The sequence below is a fragment of the Mesocricetus auratus genome, unplaced genomic scaffold, assembly GCF_017639785.1.
Source record: "Mesocricetus auratus isolate SY011 unplaced genomic scaffold, BCM_Maur_2.0 Super-Scaffold_100008, whole genome shotgun sequence".
Classification (NCBI taxonomy): domain Eukaryota; kingdom Metazoa; phylum Chordata; class Mammalia; order Rodentia; family Cricetidae; genus Mesocricetus; species Mesocricetus auratus.
In genome coordinates this window covers 80,461,897-80,484,653 of record NW_024429192.1, presented here as the reverse complement: position 1 = coordinate 80,484,653, position 22,757 = coordinate 80,461,897, and the positions used below count along the sequence as shown (strand labels likewise).

General features: G+C 46.8%; 1 protein-coding gene across 3 annotated transcripts in view; it reads right to left on the bottom strand.

Annotated features, from left to right (window-relative positions):
• Sdk1 (sidekick cell adhesion molecule 1) overlaps window positions 1-22,757 on the bottom strand; it is an 880,893-nt gene that overhangs the window by 90,913 nt on the left and 767,223 nt on the right. For all 3 annotated transcript variants that reach the window (XM_040751271.1, XM_040751272.1, XM_040751273.1), the window contains 3 exons: window positions 14,463-14,578; window positions 12,220-12,409; window positions 9,147-9,245 (listed from right to left, as the gene is read on the bottom strand). In XM_040751271.1, the coding sequence (XP_040607205.1) occupies window positions 9,147-9,245; window positions 12,220-12,409; window positions 14,463-14,578 (405 nt within the window). The remainder of the gene's footprint in view (window positions 1-9,146; window positions 9,246-12,219; window positions 12,410-14,462; window positions 14,579-22,757) is intronic.

Sequence of the window (22,757 nt, the reverse complement as noted above, 5' to 3'; positions counted from 1 at the left end):
AGGTACCCACCTTGGCCATCACATGGGCCATGTCAGGGCTCACTGTATTAGCTGCACCTGCCACATGTTCACTCTGAGCCCAGCAAAGACCAGGTAACTTTACAGTAGGATCCGCCATGGAAGCATGTATTTCACAACTCTGTCTGTTTCTTTAGAGACTGGGGGAATGACCCAATTTTAAAGTCTTTTTGCTTTTCTTAATGCTTAGTTTTTAAACTGTGATTCATGTGTATGTGTATAAGTATATGCTGTATGTGTAGGTGCACTTGAAGTCCATAACAGAGCATCCGATCTTCTGGAGTTGAAGTTAAAATTGTGGGCCACTCACCATGGGTGCTGGGAATTGAACTCAGGTCCTCTGCTAGAGCAATAAGCTCTCTTAATCACTGAGCCATCCATCAAGCCCCACAATTCTAAGATCTTCTGACTAGGAATGATATCTTTAGTCATGGAGTCAGTATTTATTATAATCACTTTAGAAAATGTCTAGATTTAAGCTGCCTTTCTTAAATTAAAAAAAAGAACATTAATCTAGCTCTATTGGCACCAGTCTGTAGTCCCAGCTATTCAGGAGCTTGAGGCAGGATGACTGAAAGGTCAAGCCAGCCTGTGCTACAAAATGAGTTCAAGGCTAGCCAAGGCAATGTGGCAAGACTGCATATCCAAATAAAAAATACAGAAATGTCAGTGGTAGAGCACCTGCCTAGAATCCCCCAGTGAGTGGCTGAGGTGTAGCTCAGTGGTAGAGCACCTGCATAGACTCCCTCGGTGAGGGACTGGGTGTGTGGCTCAGTGGCTCTTGGTTGTCATCTGTGGTATCCTTGTATCTCTTAAGAGTCCCTGACCAGAGAGCAGGTAGCCAATGACCTAGGTTCTAACCCAGTCCGGTTCTTTGCTTACCCTGGCTAAGACCCTATCCCATGTAACTCTTGATGTCTCTCCTGTCTAACTGGTAACACTGAAAACATTCATGGTGGAGAGAAGTCTCGGTGGGTAAAGTGCTTGCTGTTCAAGCATGAAGACCCAAGTTCAATCCTAGCATCCATGTAAAAAGCCAAGGGTGGTGGTGTGCCTGAAATCCCAGTTCTGGGGAAATAAAGACAGTTGGTCAAATCAGCAAGGCTCAGGCCAGTGAGAGACCCTGTCTCTAAAAGCAAGGTAGACGGAGTCATAGGGATGACACCTGGAGTTGACACCTGACTTTCACACACAGGTGCACACACTTGCACATACAGAGAATGAATGCATGAATGAATGAATGAATGAATAACATTTGACACTAAGTAAAGAGGCCTCTCTATTCCAGGTCTTTCACTACATCCATTTAGACCCCATGGCCTTCCATGGTGTGTTACTGCCTGTGTATGAAGATGGGACTGGCCATGTTCTTGAGCAGTAACAGGGCAAAAGTCCCCTGGTGCCTTCTCATGGCATGGCACTTGCATTGTCTCTCTCTCTCTCTCTCTCTCTCTCTCTCTCTCTCTCTCTCTCTCTCTCTCTCTCTCTCTCTCTCTCTCACACACACACACACACACACACACATACTACTCCAATACACACACAAATAAAAATTGAAAAATTCCTTTAAAAACTCAAAAAAGTCCCATGTTAGTGCTGAGCAGGCGGGGACTCATTAATCCCTAGATGACACAGCATGACCACCACGTAAAAAAACTGTCTACACTGGACCAGGCACAGGCAGTCACCTATCAATGGTTTCAGTATGTAGGCGGTGAGCACATGTTATTTGTAGACACTATGCCATTTATCTGAAGACTTGACCCTGGCCAGATTAGGGGATCCCCAGGGATCCTGGAACAATCCTTGTGGTTGTCTAGCACAGTAGGGCCCCCTTGCTCACGGAAGGGGGTTTTCGCTGCAGAGCTACCCTTAATCCCTGACCCTTCAGTCTTTGAAACAGAAAGAGAAGGATATCTACCTGGGACAGTCACTGTGTAGACTCAGTAGATAATGTATGGAAACCACAAGGCACAATGTCATTTGTCCCTAACTGCAGGAAATCTGGGTTATTATTTTCTATCTCCAATTCACTTCCCACACTGAGCTATTACCGAGAGAAAACTCCTCAGCCTCAGGCTTCTGTTTGTACCTTCCTATTATTTTCCTCCAATAAATGTGGCATCATTAGCAGGCCCTGCACCCTGGTGTGCTGAACATAAAAATTAACACCCGCTCCTCACCCTGACACACCAAAGAGACTCATTCGCTGGACCACGGCAGTCTTTTCCCTGAACATCCTCGGTGTGAAAGAGGCAGCTGTGGAATAGTTCTTGCATTTTTAGAGAATAATGATGGATGGTGTTCAGAGCTAAGAGCATTTCCGAGGATGAGGCTTCTTATGTAATTACGGTTGCTGCCGGATCAGAAGCATTAGCCGGCTGGATTTCAGCGAGCCGAGGTCAGGAGGCTGCTGTGTGTGTTTGCAAATGGGTACGCTTACTTGAGAGGAGGAGGAGGAGAATGTGGCCCGAGAGAAGCTCTGTTTTTAAGGTTATAGGTGAATTATGATAATACGGGCGTTGAAGAGAAAGAGGCCAAGCATGAGGGACATTGATCCGAGGGGAAGATTAAAACGTGCAGTGAGAGGCCTGTGCCAGTTTCTGAATATGCTGGAAGGTGGAGGGGGCACTGCACGCCTAGAGAATTGGCTGGAGAAATGACAGAAAGAGGAGCAGATGCGATGATACAGCCGTGGGCTACAAGCCTTGTGGGGTCCCCACTCCTTGATGTCTGACCCTGAGAACGGAACAGCTACCTGGGGCTTTGTCTTGGCATTCAAGGCAGCTGAGAACCTTTTATGAGCTGTACTGATGGTCAACAACCAAAGGCATTTGTTTCCCTGAGGATGCTCAGGCCCCCAAAGCAAGGTCATCAGCAGGACGTGGTGCTGTTAAACCTTGATGATGGTTTGGAGGCTATGATGCCCCCACTCACACCCACGGTGTCAGAGAACCCAGAAGCAGTTTAAGAGTCCCAGGAAACCCCAAGTTTAGCTCATGATGTGTGGCTGTAGGTTACAGCTTTTATTCTTGAGGGCTGGAAACACAGAAATGCTACAGCAGGGTTTTCAAAAGGTGTTCAAGGTTAGTGTTAGGTCCTTGCTGGCCGGGGGCCTTCTGATGGGTGGGGAAGGAGAGGAATCTAAAATGTTTAGGCCTGGCTACTGCACAGTTCTGAAGAGCGCACACATGATGCCTAGCTTAACAGTATTCAAAGGTGTGTAAATCAGTCTGCCAAGTTGGGGAGGGTGACTATACTGGTAATCCCATACAACCCCCAAAGGAGGCTTCCAACAGTTCAGAGCTCTCCATAGTAAAATATTTACCACGCAAATAAGCAAGTGTTTTCTCCCTCCAGGCACCTGGTTCTGTTTCCTGCTGTTAATCTCTTTGGGAAATGCAAGAACATGTTTTCATATAGACTGAGAGGGAAGGTGTGAGCTGCAGAAAAGGCCACATGCTCAGATGGCCACCCTGGCAGCCTGAGCTGGAATATGCATCCAAGGTAAGCCAGGCAAACGGATTACTTCCTTTCCACTCCAGCGACAACTTGGATCTTTAGGAACCTGCTTGTCTTTCCTACAGCATCTGTGGTCTGGTGTACTGGCTGTAATGATACCCAGGTGATGGGTCACCCAGACAGCATCTGCTATCGCCAGATGCTATTATAAGCAAAGATGCTCAAAGACCACATTGCCTGCTTTATAGTCACTGCCATCTGATTTAGCATTTGTATGTGGTGGTTAATCCGGTTGGCTCTAGAGTTAATTAAGAGGCATGCCTCTGAATGGAGGTGTGAGGGCATTTCCAGGAAGAATTAACTAAGGGAGAGGGAATCCTCTGCTTTCCAGCAGCTCAGATACAAGGGACTGGCGAGAAAAGCAGTACTTTGCCTGCCTGCCTTTGCCCCTTGCTGGTAAGTGCATCTTTTGTTGCTTCTGTTGCTGCCACCTTTCACTGCCATTGGAATCCACTTTCTTTAGACTTGCAACACGGACTGAGGACCAGTGGCTCTCTAGGAAGACTCCAGGCCGCAGGCACCAGAGTGGGATTTCTGAGAAATTCAGACTCATGGACTGACCAGCTACCCCCATTCTCAGCTTCTCCAGCATGTAGATGGATATTGTTGGATTCCCTAGCCTGTCTCTAATAAATTCCCCTTGTAATATATACTCATATATCATCTTTATTATTCTGTAGAATGTTGGCTTGAAATATCTTAGTATCACCCACTTCTTCCCATTGTGTTTGGGATTTTCAGTGATGGCCCCACCAGGACTTCACATTAAATTCAAAGGTTCCAGTTAAGAAAATTGTGCAGTGGGTAAGAACACTTGCTGTGCCAGCATGAGGACACGACTTCAGATCTCCAATACACACGTAAAAAAGCCAAGTATGGCTGTATGTGACTGTCTATAATCCCAGCACTGTGGGAGACAGAGAAAAGAGGGTCACTAGAGCTTGTGAGTCATCAGCCTAGTCCAAGGTTCATGAAGAGACCCTGTCTCATGGGAATAAAGCAGAGAGTGACAGAGCAGGATACTCAGGCTCCGCCTCCAATGTCTGTGTATGCACAGGTGCTCATACACATGCATGCATGTGCATGTGTGCGTGTGTATAGGCACACAAACTCAGACACACACCCCAAAAGCAGAGTGATAGAGAACAGGGGAATACAACATGCCATCAGTTCACACAAAGTCAATTTCTGGCCTGCTCTGGCTCCATGTAATACAGGGTCCCGCAAGCCAACCCCAGGATCAAAGGTCCTCCAGCCAGAGCAACAGGCTAGCAGTTGGGATAGGAAGTCCCACATTTATGAAGCACTGAATGGATGTTTTTGCTGAGTGCTTCATTGCACAGTCTGAGGAGGAGTAAATGGGGAAACTGAGGCCTGGTATCCAAGTGGCTTTTTATAATGGATTCAGTTAGTAGATGACTTTTTATAATGTATTCAGTTAGTAGACAGTGGGTTGTGGTCTGAGCTCAGGCAATGAGGCTTTTGGGGTTTTAACCATCAATTTTTCCTTCTGCCTTACTATAATGCAGAGCCTAAGACACTCAGAGAAGTACCAACAGCCCTGAGAGTCGAGCCATGCAAACTGCAGACTACAGCAGCCTCCTTTGCTGCATAAACAAATCTGCTTAGATGCATAGCTTTGCAAATATGTGTGTTTCCTTTTCATTTTTTTCCAGACAGGGTCTTATATCTGAGACCTATGAGTCCAGACTAGCCTTAAAGGTCTCATATGCGAGACCCATAGCCCAGGCTGGCCTTGAACTTACTAAGAGGATGAGGATAGCTTTAAGCTTACTTTCATAATCTCCTGCTTGGACATCCTGAGTACTGGGATTACAGAGGTGTGCCTCACACCCAGTTTATCCAGGTTTCACACGGCAAGTACTCTGTCAACTGAGCTACACCTTCAACCCCATAGAGTTTCCTTTGGGTACAATGTCTAGAGAAAAGAAATGGCTGGGATAGAGGTGGCCCTGCTCATCTTCCCATGTGTGGCTCTCTAGAGGCACAGGTGACACGCCCAGCAAGGACGTGTGAGGGGTGCTGTCCTCACACCCTTCCATTCGTTCAGGTGGTCTTGAGCTCTCATGGTTCCAGGTCTGATGGATGTAACCTGGCATGTTACTGCTGCCTAAATATCAAGTCACTGTGCTTCTGTGATCAGCAAAACACATGCTCCAGGACATTTTGAAGAGTAAATGCCAAAGATTTAGAAGTGAGCTGACAGTCCCATCTGGAAAGACATCCTCCATGAGTGTAGAGGAGGGTGCCTGCCTGGTAGAGACACATGGAGAGCAGGCGGCTGACTTGCAGGGGAATGTGCTGCAGGCTGACTCTCTTCAGTGAGGGACTAGCAGGTGGAATCACAAGAGGGTTTTCTTTGAACCATGACTGGGTGAAGTCACGTATGGGCTAAAGTTTTAGTGCATTACCCAGATTCTGAATGGTGGGTCTTTTATTTATTTATTTAGATATTATTTATTTGTGTGTGTGTGTGTGTGTGTGTACATGTGTGTGTGTGTGTGTGTGTGTGTGTGTGTGTGTATACTCATGATGCCTACTTGGTTTTTTGTTTTGTTTTATTTTTTTGAGACATGGTCTCTCGGTGGCTTGGAGCTCACTGAATAGGTAGGCTGGCTGGACAGTGAGCAATGCCTTCCTCTTGTCTCTGTCACTACGGAACTAGAATTACAAGTGTGTGCCACCAAGCCTGGCTTTTGTTTTTACATGAGTTTTGGGGATTACAGAACTGAACTACCTTGCAGGATCTATAAAAGTCTTCTTTGCTCTCTCTTGTACATGTCCTCCCACCCTGCCCATGTGACCTCTGCAGAGTCCCCACCAGCAAGGCCCTCCCCACCAGCCTTCCATCTCCAGAAACTGTATAAACCCTTTCCCCTTAAACACCTGCCTTTAATACTACACTGAAAATGTCATCCATTTCTTGTGGGACACAGGAAGCTCCAAATCCATTAGACCCAGCCTTATTGTCCACATGGGGGACTAGGCTTGTTTTAAAATCACATCACTTACTTCTCAGGGTCTAACATTTTACTGATTATAGAAGCGCTGTGAACCTAGGGAGAGCAAACCTTTATTCTTTGTAAACAATACAAGTCTGTGCCACTCAATTATAGCAGCGAACAGGCAGGAGGAGGCCTTCCATGACTCTTACAGGAGGACCTCAGGTAGGATCCTGGCCCTATGTTTGCATGGGGAGCACTGGTTAGTAGTGCAAAGCTGTGGCATCCATCTGTGTACCAGCCCATATGTATAAGAGTGACAGTGGACCAGAGAGTTGGCAGTGACTGGGGCTGGAGTGGGGAGGGTCAGTAGGATTGGCAATGAGAGCCAGAGCCTTGGAGTATGTGAGACTCAAGGAACTTACTTCTTCATAGGAAACAGTCTGTAGACATCTGGGACTCCAGGTGACAGACCCAAAGTCTATTATTCTGCGTCTCCCAAAATGTTGCCTGTTTCCCTGTGGCTGTCTGGGGACAACTCTGAGGGAATCATGTATCCAGCTCAGTTTGTTTCGTAATGATCTGCTGCCTGTTGCCACACTGAGCATAGGCTCCTCCTAAAGCACGGTTTGTCTCTGTGCTGGCCATCTGCTTTGAGGCCATTTCCCTAGTCCAAGCCCATGGTGCTGGCTCCAGATGGAGCTCGCTACCTTGTTTTTTCATCTGGAACTCATTCCAACAGGGGCTTCTACAGCTGCCATGACTGTGACTGCAAGTGCCTGCAACGTCACAGCCACCAGGTTCAGAAGATCTGTGCTCACAGCAGTGCTTGTACCTGGTGGCTTCAGGGATCCTGCAATGGAAGGCCAAGGAGCACACAGGCCGTAGCTTCCTAGAGTAGATGACACAGTGTCACACAGGTCCATTCTACAGAGGCACGTGCTCCACAAAAACATGCCTTTTGGGACTCCTTCCCTGAGCTGCTGGAGATTGTGTGTGTGTGTGTGTGTGTGTGTGTGTGTGTGTGTGTGTGTGTGTGCAGGCACATGCACGTAAGTGGGATGAGTGTGGGTGCATGCAGGGGCCTTAGGTGTGGTTCTTCAGGAATTGTCCACCTTGCTTTTTGAGACAAGTGCCATTCCCCATTCGAGACAGGGTCTCTCACTAGTCTAGGACATTTGGGATCCAACTGTTTCCACCTTCACAGTGCTGGGGTTGCAAGCATGTGTTACCACGCCTGAATTCCTTTTAACATGGGTTCAACTTGAGTTCTTAGGCTTGCATAGCAAATGCTACTGACTGAAACATCTCCCAGTCTTCAATTTCCTTAAAAATTTTTTGAGATTTATTTTTGTTTTATGTATATAGAAGACTTGCCTACATGTATGACTGTGTACCACATGTGTGCCTGGTGCCCATGGATCCCAGAAGACAATGCCAGATCCCCTGGAACTGGAGTTACAGACAGTTGTGAGCTCTCATGTGGAACTGGGAATCAACCCTGGGTCCTCTGAAAGAGCAGCTAGTGCTCTAATTGCTGAGCCATTGCTCCATCCCCTCAATCTCTTTTTAATAAAACTGAAATTCTCTCTTTAAACCGAGTCTTAGACTGGCAAGACCAAAAGCAGGTAACAGCAGTGGATTTCTAGCACCTGCTCATCATTTCATAGGAATAATTTCACTGGAAATTGCCTACTATCTTGGAGTCTCCTGTGAGTGGGGACCAGGTGGATGCCACTGGTGACTTGGGTCTGCAGCTGTACTCTGTGCTGTATTCCAGAGCCCTTCCCCTGAAATGCCTGGTTTTCCTCATGTCCTTTCTCCAGCACACAGCAGAGCCCTTGCCCGTGGTCCCCACCTGGCCCAGCTCTGGATCTGCTGTGCTCTCAGTCAGAAGCCACCCGCAGTCTCTTCGCTGCTCCCAGGCTGTGGAAGTCACTCCCCCTCCAAACTCACTTTGGAGCAGCATTTCACCCACCCCACCCTCCATGCAGAAGGAGTGGCTTGCAGGAGTTGGTGACTTGGGATGGGGTCAGGCATAGGCAGTGTGGGAGACCTGAGAGCGCGTGGGCCTTACTCAGCCCGGTCTCCCACGAGGAAACAGTAACGAACACAGAGTCCTTAATGTGACCTAGTGACAGAATAAATGAATAAAGGCATCTACCATGTTTGAAGACATAATTTGCTGGCTTTCCACCAATCTTAGCAGAGCTGTGTCTCTGAATGTGAAGTTGAAAAGCCGAGGTTCATATGTCATCCCAGCGGGCTCTCCCAGGAGCCAGAGCAGGCCTCATAGTGGGAGACAGTTGCTTCCAGGAGCCTGGTTGGCACTGACTATGAAAAAATAGCCTGCCATTTCTCAAACACCCATTGGGCACAGCCTGTAGCAGAAGGTCGATTACGAATGGGCTTGCCATGGGCCACAAACAAATGGAGGGAATTCTGGGTTAATAAAATGTAAATTTCATTCCAGGAGAAAGCCTCAAAGTGCCCCACGCAGGACCAAGCGAGGCCCGTGATGCTGTGTCTGGGAGACACTGCAGTTGACATGATTTGTGTCTGCCCACCCCATTGTCTCCTAGAAACAGGAGGCAGCAAACTTCCCTGCCCTTCCTCTCCCCTCCCACCTCCAGTGTTCCTTACCCAGAATCACACCATTGGGCTCCTCCGGGGGCTGCCACACGATTCGAACCGCAGTGAGCCTCACTTCAGGGAACACCAGCCGCACGGGGGGACCTGGGGCTGAAGGGAAGCACAGTGATCCAGGAGTCACATAGGGTTTGTGGTCAGCCTCCACGCTCTAATGATCGGTGTGGGCCTCCTTGTGGTGGTCCCACGTTTTCATTTTAAAATTTATGTTCTAAAAATTTGATTTACCCTTTTAAAACTATTTATTTATTTATGTGTACACGTGTCTGTGATAATATGTTGCAGCTGTTTGTCCACAGAGGCCAGAAGATGGCATCAGATCTCCTGGAACTGGAGTTACAGGCAGTTATGAGCTGCCCAATATGGGTACTGGGACTTGAACACTGGGAGAAGAGCAAGCATTCTTAACTGCTGAGTCACCTCTCCAGCCCCTTATCTTTTATTTTATATCTGGCTTTTATGTGGGTTTTCGGGACTTGAACTCAGGTCTTCATGCTTATTCCCAGGCCCTTTGCCAACTGTGTCATTGTCCCAGGCCACAATTTCAATGAAGGACTTCTGGACCTTTGATGGTTCCATGTGACTCCTTAATGACTCTGAAATTTTGAATTTTGACCTTCTGGTTTAGAAAACCATGCTTAGAAACTACGTTCGCATGATTTGAGAGGACAGCTCATGGCAATGCCAGCCTGAGGGTCACCTATGACTTCGATGTAAATATTCTACTAATCTGAGTTCAGGTTCCTTTTCTGGGTTTGACAGTTGCAGGGCAGGTGATTGGCAACTATGACGGTTAACATTGTCAACCTGACAGGATCTACAATCACCTGGAAGACACACCTCTGGCCATGCCTGTGGGGTTTCCAGACTGAATTAACTGAAGTGGGAAGACCTATTCTGAATATGGGCAGCCCCAGATTAAAAGGACAAGGTGAGCTGAGCCACAGCATCCATCTCTCTCTGCTTCCTGACTGTGGGTGCTACGTGACCAGCTGCTATGACTTCACCCCCCATGATGGCTTATGTACCCCTGAGCTATGAGCAGAGTCCTCCCTTAAGCTGCTGCTGTTGATAGGTATTTGGTTACAGCCACAACAGAAGTAAGCAATACAAGGTATCCCTTAGTTCCCACTGCCCCCAACCACTTATGAAGCACCATATGCTTTCAACGAATGCTTTCTGGCCTACACCTGTCTCACCTCGCCTGCCCTGTTTTAGGAACTTAAGAGCTGATGCTCACAGATGCGTATAATAATTCTCCTGTGTGGTTCAGTGCACCGATAATTTAAAATGCAGTTATGTCTTGTGGAACGATTGAATAATAGGGTCTCAGCCCTCATAAAATATATTTGCTTAAATGGATAGGCAAGTTAGTGTGTGGCCAGTGTGAGAGCTTCTCATTGGACTTAATCACGGATTGATTCCCACGAAATGGCCAGGAACAATCGATGCAGAAACAGAATGTGGGGAATGTCCATTCTGGGTGGGTGAATTTGGACATGTGTAATGATACCTATACATGGGTGAAACAAATGGCCAAAGGAGGCCACAGGCTCAAACGTCAGGGCTAATTTATAATACCAGCGTGACACAGCAATGACCTTCCGGGCTGTCCCCGAGGCTCAATAGATTGTGTCAAAATGAAGAGAGAAGACATGTTTATATAAATAATACAGCAATGAAAGAAAAAAGTCATTGCCTGACTACATGTGTCCTTTAGAAAGAATAATGACAGTGGACATTGAGGGACAGATTTTTAAATGTCTCCACTTTCTTTTCTTAGGATTAAGCTGAAGCGTGCACACATGAATGGTTGGTGCAACTCAACCATTGTTAACATGACTCAGTATTGATTTCCCCTGTATTTCCCAGGTACTCCCAGCCCCTTGCCTTGGAGAAAACTGAAGGATAATCCCATGGAAGCAGTGATGGTTGTGACTGTTGTGATTGTCAACAAGACAGGATCTGGAATCACCCGAGAGACAGATGTCTGGGAATGCCATGGCAGATTTTCGTGATTAGGCTAACCACTAGTCTTGGTTAGGAAGACTAAGTGTGGCTGACACCACCCCATGGGCTTGTGTCATACACACTGAGTTAAAAGGAGAAAGCAAGCTGAGCATCAGTCTTCCGCACATCTATCTCTGCTTCCTGTCTGTAATTGCCATGCCTCCCCCTTCTGTCACCACACCTTCCCACCATGATGGCCTGTACCCTCGAACTGTGAGCCGAAATCAACTTCCTCCCATAAAACTGCTTCTCCGGCATCTGGTCACAGCAATGAGAGAAGTAATACAGAGCCAAGACCAGATCCACACTCTGTGTGAAGAAGGGGCCCAGGAGCAAGCAGAGTTGTGGCTCATTATCCATTCCAAGAAGATGCTTGAACAACCCTATTGTTGTTTCTGTCCTGTCAGACACTTCTGATCCCAAGGTGGGTGTTTAGGCAGATCAGTATTTCCCCCCTGACAAATTCATTATGGCCTGTTTAATAACAAATGTGTGAAGGAGCTAACCTTTAAGTGTTTGACATCTGCAAAGTGGAAAAACATATTTACTGATGATTTAGACTTCCATAAAAACAAAGCCAGCAAGATGTGCTTGTTACTCAAACCTGGCAGCACCAGAGCTTGGGGACCCCTGGGTGCTGTCAAACATGCTGCTCTCTGTGCAGGAACATGCAATTAGCAGTTTGAATGCAAATGGTGAGACCCACCATCCCCATGAGAATGGATACATGGGTCCAGTGTGAAGTTCTATCTAGATCTGTAGAGCTGCTACTAAGTGGACAGGTTCACATTTCATACCTAGTCCACCCTTACCAGTCCTTGCCCACAGCATATTTAGGATCAGAATTCTGTATAGTCCATAATCAGGCTGTAAAAACCCTCTCCGGGCTCAAATTGGTCGCATAAATGCCAAGTGACTGAAAAAACAATTTTGTTTTTGTTTCCCTCAACTAGAAAAAAAGAAGTGGTTGAAAATTTACATTAAAAAAACAACTGCAATCCAAATTGTTTGGATTGGAAAACTACGGCAAAAGGCAGCAGGGCCAGCCAGTACTTACTGTCATCTTTGGTACGCTCCAGGATGAGGGGCAAGCTAGGGACCCCATTCCCGATACGAGTGAAAGCCAGCACCTGGAGCTCATACACCACGAACTTTCGCAGGCCAGCCAGCAGCGCAGACTGTGTGTGGTTCCCTCGCACCACGTGGCTTCTGGGCTCTGGATCCAGGTCTTTGGCACGGTATAGAATCTGAAGCATCAACACACACATGCAGATGGTTACAGCTAAGTGCATGCTCAGAAGGGGACTCCCTGCACACAGAGTACCAGCTCACAGCTAACCGGCAAGGACCACCCAACTGGGGTTTCTCCACAAGGGCAGCTGTTATTGAGGGAGTTTTGGATCTCACTGGCATCTAGGGGGAAGGCAGCCACAAGGCAACTACACTCCAGAAGTGTGGCTGGAGTCACACAGCTCTGCCTACAGCTCCCTGATTTGGCTGCCTGGGCACAATTTGGCAAGATCCAAAGCTCTCAACTATAGCCATAGCAAATGCTCCCACGGAAGCATGGGCTTGGTTGTTGGCACAAGCCTCTTGCTTCCTATAAATGGAGTTTGGGACTCTATGAAGTCCCTTGATTCCAAAAAGCAGAGGTTCCTGCTCCAGAAGACCTGTCCTTTCTCATGTGAACCTGAGGCTTGTCCCTAGGTCACAGGGATGGACTGAGATGTGCTCCTCCAGGGCCTCCTCCTCTTTCTCTCCTCAGGCCTCCTTCTAACCTCAACCCCTCTGAACTGTTCTCCAAGGTAAGTGACTCACCAGCTATAGTGAGGAGGCCTAGGTAATCTATTGAGCCTTGGGCAGCAGATCAGTACCCATCCCAAGTATACACACGGACTTTGGACTCCCATAGAACAATGGGAGGTGCACTCTCACCCTGAACTCTTGGGGAAGGGTCTAGGCCCTGCCCTATATGAAATGACAGATTATGGACACCCCCATGGAGGGCCTCAGCCTCCCTGGAGAAATGAGGGGATAACGGGGGGGGGTTGGGGGGAGGGCATGGGAGGAGGGGAGGGAAAGGGAGAGGGACCTGGAACTGACTTGTGAAGCAACCTTGTTTCTTATCTAAATTTAAACTGGAAAATAAAAAAAAATAAAAAAATAAAAAAAAGAGAGGCTGTTTGGGGAGACATTTGGAACTAGCATAGGAAGCATTTCCCCGTGGGAGCCAGGAGGTGTGGCGTGGAGCTTTGTCCAGCGAACCCAAGAGGACTGCCATGTAGCAGGAGACTTGCCAGTGTCGTGTCTCTGTTTCATACTCTGGATTGCCATGTTCTCTGGGAGTGCCACATAGCACGGATCCAGAATGGAGCCATTAGAATATTTATGGAGATGGAACGCAGATGAGCACAGGTCAGGAGAATGACAACTGGGCATGGTGGGTAAGCATCTCATTCCAGCACTTTGCAAGACCAGGCAGGAAGATTGCTGTGAGTTCAAGGTCACTGCATAGTGAGTTTCAGGCCAGCCTGAGCTATAGTGTGAGATCCTGTCTGATAATAATTTGTTCTTGCCCAACCCCTCAAGAAGCAGGGAAAAAAAGTCATTAAAAACAGTTACTGAAAGACAAGAGGGAGGAGAATGCCTAAAACCCATTGAGGATATATGGAAGACATTTTCTTGTTGTACTAGGGATTGACTCCAGGGACTCATGAATGCTAGACAAACAATTGGTCATCAAGCCACACCCACAGCCCCTCACTGGGGGATTCTAGGCAGGTGCTCTACTGTTTCATTACAGCCTATCAGCCATTTGAGGGAGGAGAAAGAAATAGGTAGTTTTGAAAAGTCTAGTTAGCAGCTTAGAAAATGAGACCTGGAGAAGCTAGGGTAAGTCCTACTGTAACAGAGGGTAGCCCTGACTAAGTCCTCCACAAATCAGCATAGACCATTTCCCAGAAGCCCCTAATTTCTCCTAGCAACTCTGGGACGTGACCACTGTGGTCATTCTCATTTGACAGTAGGTGACAGAAGCAGCAACCTTTCATGGTCCAAGGGTCCAGAGTGCCTTAGCAAGAACAGGCAGAGCCAGGGCCTGGCTTGCTGGTCTGGCCTGCTGGTCAGGGTCACACTTGTATTTGCTTCCTGACTGATGCCTGGAAAGCAAGTCTCCCAGTTCATATTCCCAGACAAGACACATGATAAAGTCAGGAGTTGGCCCAAGTGACAGATCTGTGACAACTTCCCACCAGCCCCAAAGGCAGAGCAGAGAAGAGCAGAGGCACTAGAAATATGTACCTTGTAGCCCAGGATGAGCCCATTTTGGTCCTGCTCAGGGACTGAAGCCCATGTCAGTAGGATCTGGGTGGAGCTCACAGCCTCTGCAGACACATTCTCAGGAGCAGCTGAAGGGACTGTAAAAGAACATGTCAAAGATTGGCATCAGCAGTCTCTAGCCTTTTATAAACAGAGGGGCATTTACACATAGACACACACCTAGAAACACCCACAGACACAGATAGACAAACACACAGACACACCCACAGACACACCTACAGAGACATCCACAGACACACAGACAGACAGACAGACAGACAGACAGACAGACACACACACACACACACACACACACACACACACTCAGGCTGTCCTTGAAACAGCAGTGGTTCTGAGCATTCTGTGCGGATCAGATAACCCTGCAGGTGCAAGGCACATATGTAAATCTCTTTAATATGAGCAACAAATTCCGTAAATCCTGGGTATTTAGAACTCAATTCTACCTGAGCCCGGCCAGCAAGAAAATGCTCTCCGTCTGTTTCGGGTAATAACTTAAAGAGCTGCAGGCTTTTACTTTAAATAGGAATTCCTCAATTTCAGATGGGTACCAGCTCACTCAGACTACTAAACATGAAGAAGGTTCACGAGGGTTGGACAGAAGAGGTGGATGGGTGTGATGAGCAGAGAGCCAGGCCCCAGGGATGACGTTTGCTGTACATGGGTGAGGGAGCATGAGGGAGCCCTGCCTCATAATGTGTCTCAGACTCCTAACTGGGTTTAATCCCTCAAGGTCAGTGGAGGTGGGTGCCATTCCCTCCTTTCTGCAGATAACCAGAGAGCTAAAGTGGATCTGTTTGTCTGTCCTGCGTTTTCAGTGCTGGGATGGAACTGGGGGCCTCACACATGCTCAGCAAGCACTCTACTATTGGGCTCCAGCCCTGGCCCTGGATCTAAGGCTAAGGAAAACTGTATTTCATTATAGTTATTGTAGTGTGTGTGTGTGCGCACACGTTCGCGCCCAAGTGCACGGCGTGCTCACAGAATCCAGAGGTCAACCTTGGGTTTTGTTCCTTAGTCACTATCCACTTTATTATTTTGAAACAATGGCCCGGGGCTCATGGATTAGTCTAGGCTTGCTGGCCAGTGAGTCGATGAGCCCCAGTGATCCTGTCTCCACCTCCCCAGCTCTGGGGATAAAGCTGTGGTACAACATCTAGCTTTTAACAAGGGTTTGGGGCTCTAACTCAGGTCCTAACTCAGTCACTTTACTGCCTGAGCCACCACCCCTTATTTTTTATCTGTTTTTGAGATGGGACTTTTCTATCAATCTGGCCTGCAACTTACTATGTAGCCCAGGCTGGCCTCAAACAATCTTCCCATTCCCCCACTTCCCATTCCATTTAAATTAAATGGCTGTTTTGCTACAGGGTAATCCTGTAGCAAGAGGTAATCCTGTACCTGCTAAGAGGTAATCCTTATGGTTTTTGACCCTCTGAATGTAATGCAGTTCTCCTATACTTGGGCAATCTTGCCTCATTTAGTTTTCTTTGATGGCACTGACTGTCTTGATGAATGTTTCAGGAATCAGATACAATGGGAATATGAACAGCAGTGAACTTCACAGACAAATTTTTTCTATTATATCAGTCCATCTAATCTGTGGCCCATGGGCCACTTGTGTTCCCAAATAGCTATGAATGTAGCCAAACACATTTGTAGATGGCAATAGCATATCCCAATGTCGAAATGTTGGACGCTGTGTTGGATAAATCACCATTACTTCAATAATTTGCTTATGGACCCATTTACATGTCAAAGCCTGTTCACACAGGCAGGGATGGGGCAGGGAGAGTTCTCAAGTGGTCAGATTATGCATTGCTTAAAAGGGTGCCTAGAAAGAGCAGAAGGCTCCCCTGGACTTGGGCCTAAATGTCACACCTTGTCCCAGGGATTCCATACTGAAGAAGGAGGGTACATTTCAAGGCTATCATATCTTTGATGCATGTATGACAGGACATGGACATCTGTCTCTGCAGTGCTGTGTGGGATGGGCCATTCTGCCCACGAGGCAAGAAAGTTTTGCAGACACTACAGGCATGCCAGGACAGTGCTACAGGAAGATCACAGAGATGCAAGCATGCGTCAAGGAGGTGGCAGAGATTGTCTAAGACCCAGGACAGGGGTCTCCCATCAAGTGCAGGCCCATGGACACCTGGACCCAGGCTCATGCTTCCAGAACTGTGAGGGATCACACTAGTTACTCAAGCTGCCATTTGAGGTGTTTCTTTTTTTCATGTCTGTTTATTGTGCACATGTGCAAGAGGGTTTTTGCATTTGTACATGTGTGTATTTGTGTAAGCTAGCGTCCAACTTTGGGTAGCATTCCTCAGGGCAGTGTCCACCTTGTTTTTTAGACAGGGTCTCTCACTTTTACCAGGGGCTTGCTGATTTAGCAGGTGGACCTGTCAGTGAGGCCCAGGGATCCTCCTCCATATCCCTAGTGCTAGAATTATAGGCTAGACACCATGTCTGGTTTTTCTAGCTTGAACTTGTGTCCTCGTACTTCCACAGCCAACGCTTTACCAGATGAGCTGTCTTCCCAATCTCCAATAAAAATTGTCAAACTACCATTACTCATAAAGGCCCTAGACAGTTGTTGAACTGGATTGGGTCAATGTTATAGCCAGCAGTGTCTATAGAAAGAAAAGGGAGAAGGGAGGTTCCATTCAAGTCACAGGCTAACGGGATAACTGCTGGGATGATACTGGGAGTGACTGGTGTCCACTTTTGCCTCTTTCTCCACCCACAGGAAATTCTTCTGGAGGGAAAATCATGGCAGAAGTTTCTAGCTATCCATCCTGAGATACACTAGCTTCCTGTCCAGCACCAGAGGTGGCATTTTGTCCTTTGTCTCCTAGATACATGAAGGGCACTCTCCTAACCACTCAGCCTCAGATCACTAGCTAGGACCCAAATGTGTCTGTAACCATGCCCCCAAATAAGATCATGCACCCATGACCCAAGCTCAACGGGAGCCCAATAAACTCACTGGCTCCCCAAGCAGGACTTGGGTAGAACCATCACTTGGGTTTGCGGTTGGTACATGATCTGGGGTGAGTAGTGTTTGCTCGTGTTTCCCTGAAAGGAGTGAGTGCAACAATCAGTGATGGACTCAGTTCTCAGAAGTACAGGACTTGTCTGTGCCAGAAACCTTGCAGCAGAAACCACATCTCACTCTGCTCTGCCTGCAGGGGCTCCCTGGGGACCTCAAATGCTACTATGTATGGCCTTATCTGGAAAATGGCTTACAAAGATGCTTATTTTATTTTTTAAAAAAGTGATAAAACGGTACCTTGAATCACTAAGAACGAAGGAGTTGCTGTTGTTACAAGCATGGAAGCTTGCCACTTATCAGCCTCCATTTTCTGACTTGATTTAAAATAAGATTGCAAATCCTAAACATGTTATATGCCTGCTACATTTGTGCTGTGTTCTGAAAACTGTCCCATCCTTAAAGAGAGAGGCCATTGTCATAGCAACCCAATTGGTCCACCTCTTGGACCCTTACCTGTTTCCTGTGAGGCCAGTCTTGGCAGTTCTAAGTGCCTACTTCTCACTACCGACCCACAAACCACTGATGATTTTCTGAGATGCGGTAATGCGAGCATTCACTCACAGGAGGCCCAGCTGCATCCCCAAAGAGTCAGGGCAACCTGGTGACTTAGCACTGAGCTTTGAACCTCCTCCCTATTTCCTACTGGGAGAGAGCCTGCCAGGTAGGGCTGTTAAGAACAGAACAGGAAATGACATATTGCTAGACTGAAATTTCAGCTGATTCAAACTCCCCTGGGACAAAGCCTACCATTTTTTTTAAGATGCGAAGAATTGTACCCATTATCTGTTCCAAGGTACATTCCACTTCTTTTCCAATTTATCTTAAGTTCTGATATGTTCTTAGAAATTCCCCTTTCATCACAAACAAAATAGCCCCGCATGCTTATTTTCCCTTTCTCCATCTGTTTTTCTCTTCCAGGAGTTCTCCCTGCTGTTCACCACTGCTACTTGTGGTGTCTCTCTTGACTTTTCAGGTTTCATTTATCTTTGTAATATGTCACAGGGTGTTACAGAACCCATTAGATCACTTCAAACTATTACTAAACTTCATTTAAATGTTGTTCAAATTGACTTTGTTTCTAAGCCCTTTTGGGGGCATTTCTGTGGATTGAGAGATTATTCTTTATAATTTTTAATGTATGTATATGTGTGTGCACATACATACATGTGCACATGCCTGTGGGTAGGACTTCACATGTCATAGCATGCATGTGGAGGTCAGAGGGCAGCCTGTAGCAATCAGTCCCTCTAATCTGTGGGCCCTAGGGATTGAACTCAGGTAGTCAGGCTTGGGGGGCAAGTGCCTTTACCTGATGAGCCATCTTGTTGGCCCTGGTGACATTCTTTTTTTCTATTTATTTATTTATTATTATTATTATTGGTTTTTATGAGACAGGGTTTCTCTGTATTGTTTTGGAGGCTGTCAGTCCAGCCTGGCCTCGAACTCACAGAGATCCACCTGCCTCTGCCTCCCGAGTGCTGGGATTAAAGGCGTGTGCCACCACCGCCTGGCCCTGGTGACATTCTTTTTAAGTCTCAGGAAGATGGTTCTGATTAGCTGAAGTGAGACTGTGTAGACAGAGCTCAGTGGCTTTGGTCTCCTCCCTAGATCACTCATTGCACATTCCCCACCATGCAGGGCCAGCTCCTGAAATCAGCCTCTGTTTCTCTGTGCCAAATGAGAATGATGAGCAATGCCTGTCAGGATGGATCTCTCTACAGGGGATGGTAAGTGTTAGTGAGTCAAACTCACAAAAAACAGGGGCTGGGGCTGTAGCTTAGTTGGTAGGATGCTTACCCAACATGAATGAAAGCCCCAGGTCAGAGCTCTAGCTCTAGCGCTAGCACGGCAGAAAATCGGTTGGTGCTAGTTCTTCTGCAATCCCAGTACCAGGGAGATACAGACAAGAAGATCAAGAGTTCAAGGTCATCCTCAGCTACATAGAGAGTTTAAAGCTAGCCTGGGCTACATGAGAATCTGTCTCAAAACACAGGGGAGAAATGAATAAAATTAAGAGTTCAAACTGCTACAACTGGGGAGGGCATGCTGGTATGAGGGAGGAGGCGTCCATGGTGGGAGGCTCTGAGAGCTCCATTCAGAAGGTGAGTCCTCCAGGGCTGTCAATACTGCAATGGCAACCACCGAGAGCCTCCGGGCGTGTATTATAGTTTGTGTGGCACAGAAAATGCCTTTTTCCATTGATTTTAGCACATACAGAGCTGTCATCAAAGTGGAAGCCCACACCCACCACCAGTCACTCTCCACTCCTCTCAAACTGTCTTCAGGCCAACACAGCTGGATCTTTCCCCTGGGCCTACAGATTCATTTGCACTGGGCATTTCAGGTACCATGTGGCATTTTGCATCTGATTTCTTTCACCTAATTCTTTTTTTTTCAAGGAACAGCCACATTATTGCAGGCATAAGAATCCCACTCCTTTTATTGTTGATTCCCCACCCCACTCTGTATGGACATACAAAGCTTTTCCTTTACCCCTCCATCTGTTGATGGACAAGTGGGATCATGATACTTTTTGCTATGAACACTCACAGGCATGTTCTGGTAGACACAGGTGTTCAGTGCTCTTGGGTGCTGTGATGACTAATATTGATTGTCAACTTGACAGCATCTAGACCCAACTTGACCTATGAGGAATTGGGGCACACTTGTAAAGGACTATCTTGATTAGATTAGCATTCGTTCATGCCTGTGAGGATTAGTTAGATCAGGTGGCAATTTTTTATTTAAGTCAACTGCTGCCCAATGCACAAAGCTCTGACTCCTCCAAACTCTTGCAAACATTTGCTATGCCGTGTTTTTTATTCTGACCTTCTTAGGAGTATGAAGTGATGTCTCCTTATGAGGTGGATTTGCATTTCCTTCCTGGCTAATGATGCTGAGCCCCTTCCCATGGGCATATTAGCCATTTGTCTCCATCTCTGGAGAACTCTCTGTTCAGGCATTTGCTCTGTTCTTAATAGCATCGTTTGCCTTTTTCACTGTGAAGTAAGAGGTCTTGGATATTTATTCAGAACCCCTTGTCAGACACAACACTTGGACATATTTTCTTCCTGCTGAAGTTTTTTGCATTTTCTATATGATATTTCCTATATGATATTTCTTGTATTCCTACTTAAAGCCCTTGTACTTTAATTTTGATGAAGCCTGATTTGTCTACTTTGTTGTTTGCGATTTGGTGTTCTGCAATCAAACTTATACATTAATTTCTCTTCTGGGAGCATCTAGACCACACATACATATCAGAACCTATACCTGACATAGGCACAGACCATAGGGTCATCTGTTTCTTATATAGCCTAGGCAGACACAGATGCATCTCTGTGGCAGGTACCTTTTGGTCCCCTATTTCCACTGTCTCCACGCAGGACTTTGGGTCCCCCCTTCCCCAGCATCCATGGATTCCAGGATGGCCCTTCTGTCCCTGCATGGGCATTGAGGGCCAGATCCTAAAAAGACTAGTGAAGAGCTGAGGTAATGATTTCAGTCAATAAAGTAAGTGCTTGTCTTACACTGAGAACATGAGTTTGATTCTCAGTACTCATGCTTTGTTTTTAAAGCAGCAGGGCTGGAGAGATGACTCAGCAGTTAAGAGCACTGGCTGTTCTTCCAGAGGACTCAGGTTCAATTCCTAGCACCAACATAGCAGTTTACAATTGCCTATAACTACAGTTCCAGGGGATCTGATGCCCTTTTCTGGGCTAGGTAGACACACAAGACATACATACAGGCAAAACACCTATACACATAAGGAAAAAAAAGCCAGGTGTGGTGGCTCTTAATTGTAATCCCAGATCTGGGGATGCTAGGACAGAAAGATCCTCAGTGTTCACTGGCCAGCCAGTCCAGTGTAACCAGAGAACTCCATGTCAGTGAGAGACCTTGTCTCTGAGGAGGATGATCTCTGGCCAGCATCATGTTCATGCACACCTGTGTACTGGCACCTGTGCACACAGACATGCACATACATGAGCAAGCAAACTATTGGAAAGATCCACAGCAGGTACTCCAGCACAGCTCTTGCTGCTATGGGAGGTTTTGCTGTTTTTCTTTTGTGTCCATTGATAAATTTAAAGCTTCAAAAACTACTTTTTAGCCACAGCTTTCTAGTTTTCTATCCAAAGTTTTGTTTCTTCAAAGAAATATTTTATTGGTCTGCCTATTGCTGGGTTTTAAACTATCCTTTAAAAACGTCTCCAGGTTCCTTCGCTTGTCACAAAGACTCAGCTGAGGAAGATGAAAGAGTCTTTAAAGCATCCACATGGTTGCAGCCAAGTGTGTCTGCATCTTTTCTTGCTGATGCAATAAAAGCTACAGTTGGAAGAGAGCCCTGACTGCTAAATCCTGGTCCCCACAGAGGCATGCTGGTCACCTCAATGGTGACTCTTTTGGGGTTGCTGGGTTTCCATACGTATGCTGTTCCTTGAGACTGGGTGTGGCTCTGCCAGGATCTAGGTCTCGTCTCCATGCACAAAGTAAGCATGGCATGGTGGGTGTATACTTGTGATTCTAGCACTGTGACTGATCCCATGGTATCCCAGAGCCTGGGTCCTTGAATGAATAACCACCAACAAACAGGAGCCCCACATCAGGGGTCCGCTTCTTATTGTAGCCAGACCCTTGTACACACTGTCTACATTCATTCACGAAGAGCAAGGCCTGATGCCTGGTATATTAAAGGAAATTTATGCTTTTTGCTTTTTACCATTGGTGATGAACATTATCATTAACTTTAAAAATCATAAAATAAGCCCATCACCTGTTAAAATCCAAAGGAACAGCTGTGAGTAGGTGATGACTAATATAAGTTGTCAACTTGACAGGCTCTAGAAGCACCTGAGAGTCAAGAGCCTGGCCACACCAGTGAAAGACTGTCTGGAGTAGGTTGGTCTGAGGGACTGGGTTAACTTGATTGGGTTAAATAAGACGGGAAGAACCTCTTAGGAGGCAGCATCATTCTCTGTTTGGGGTCCTGGAGCACAGGTAAAGCAGAAAGTGAGGGGACCACCAGCACCCATCCTCTCTGTTTCCTGGCTGTGGATACAATGTGACTAGTCACTTCCTGTTCTTGTTGCCATGCCTTCCCACCATACTCTCAAACTGTGAGACAATGTAACACCTTCGTCTTTTAAGTTGCTTCTGTCAGCTTGTCTTACTACAGCAGAAAGAAAAAACAAAACAAA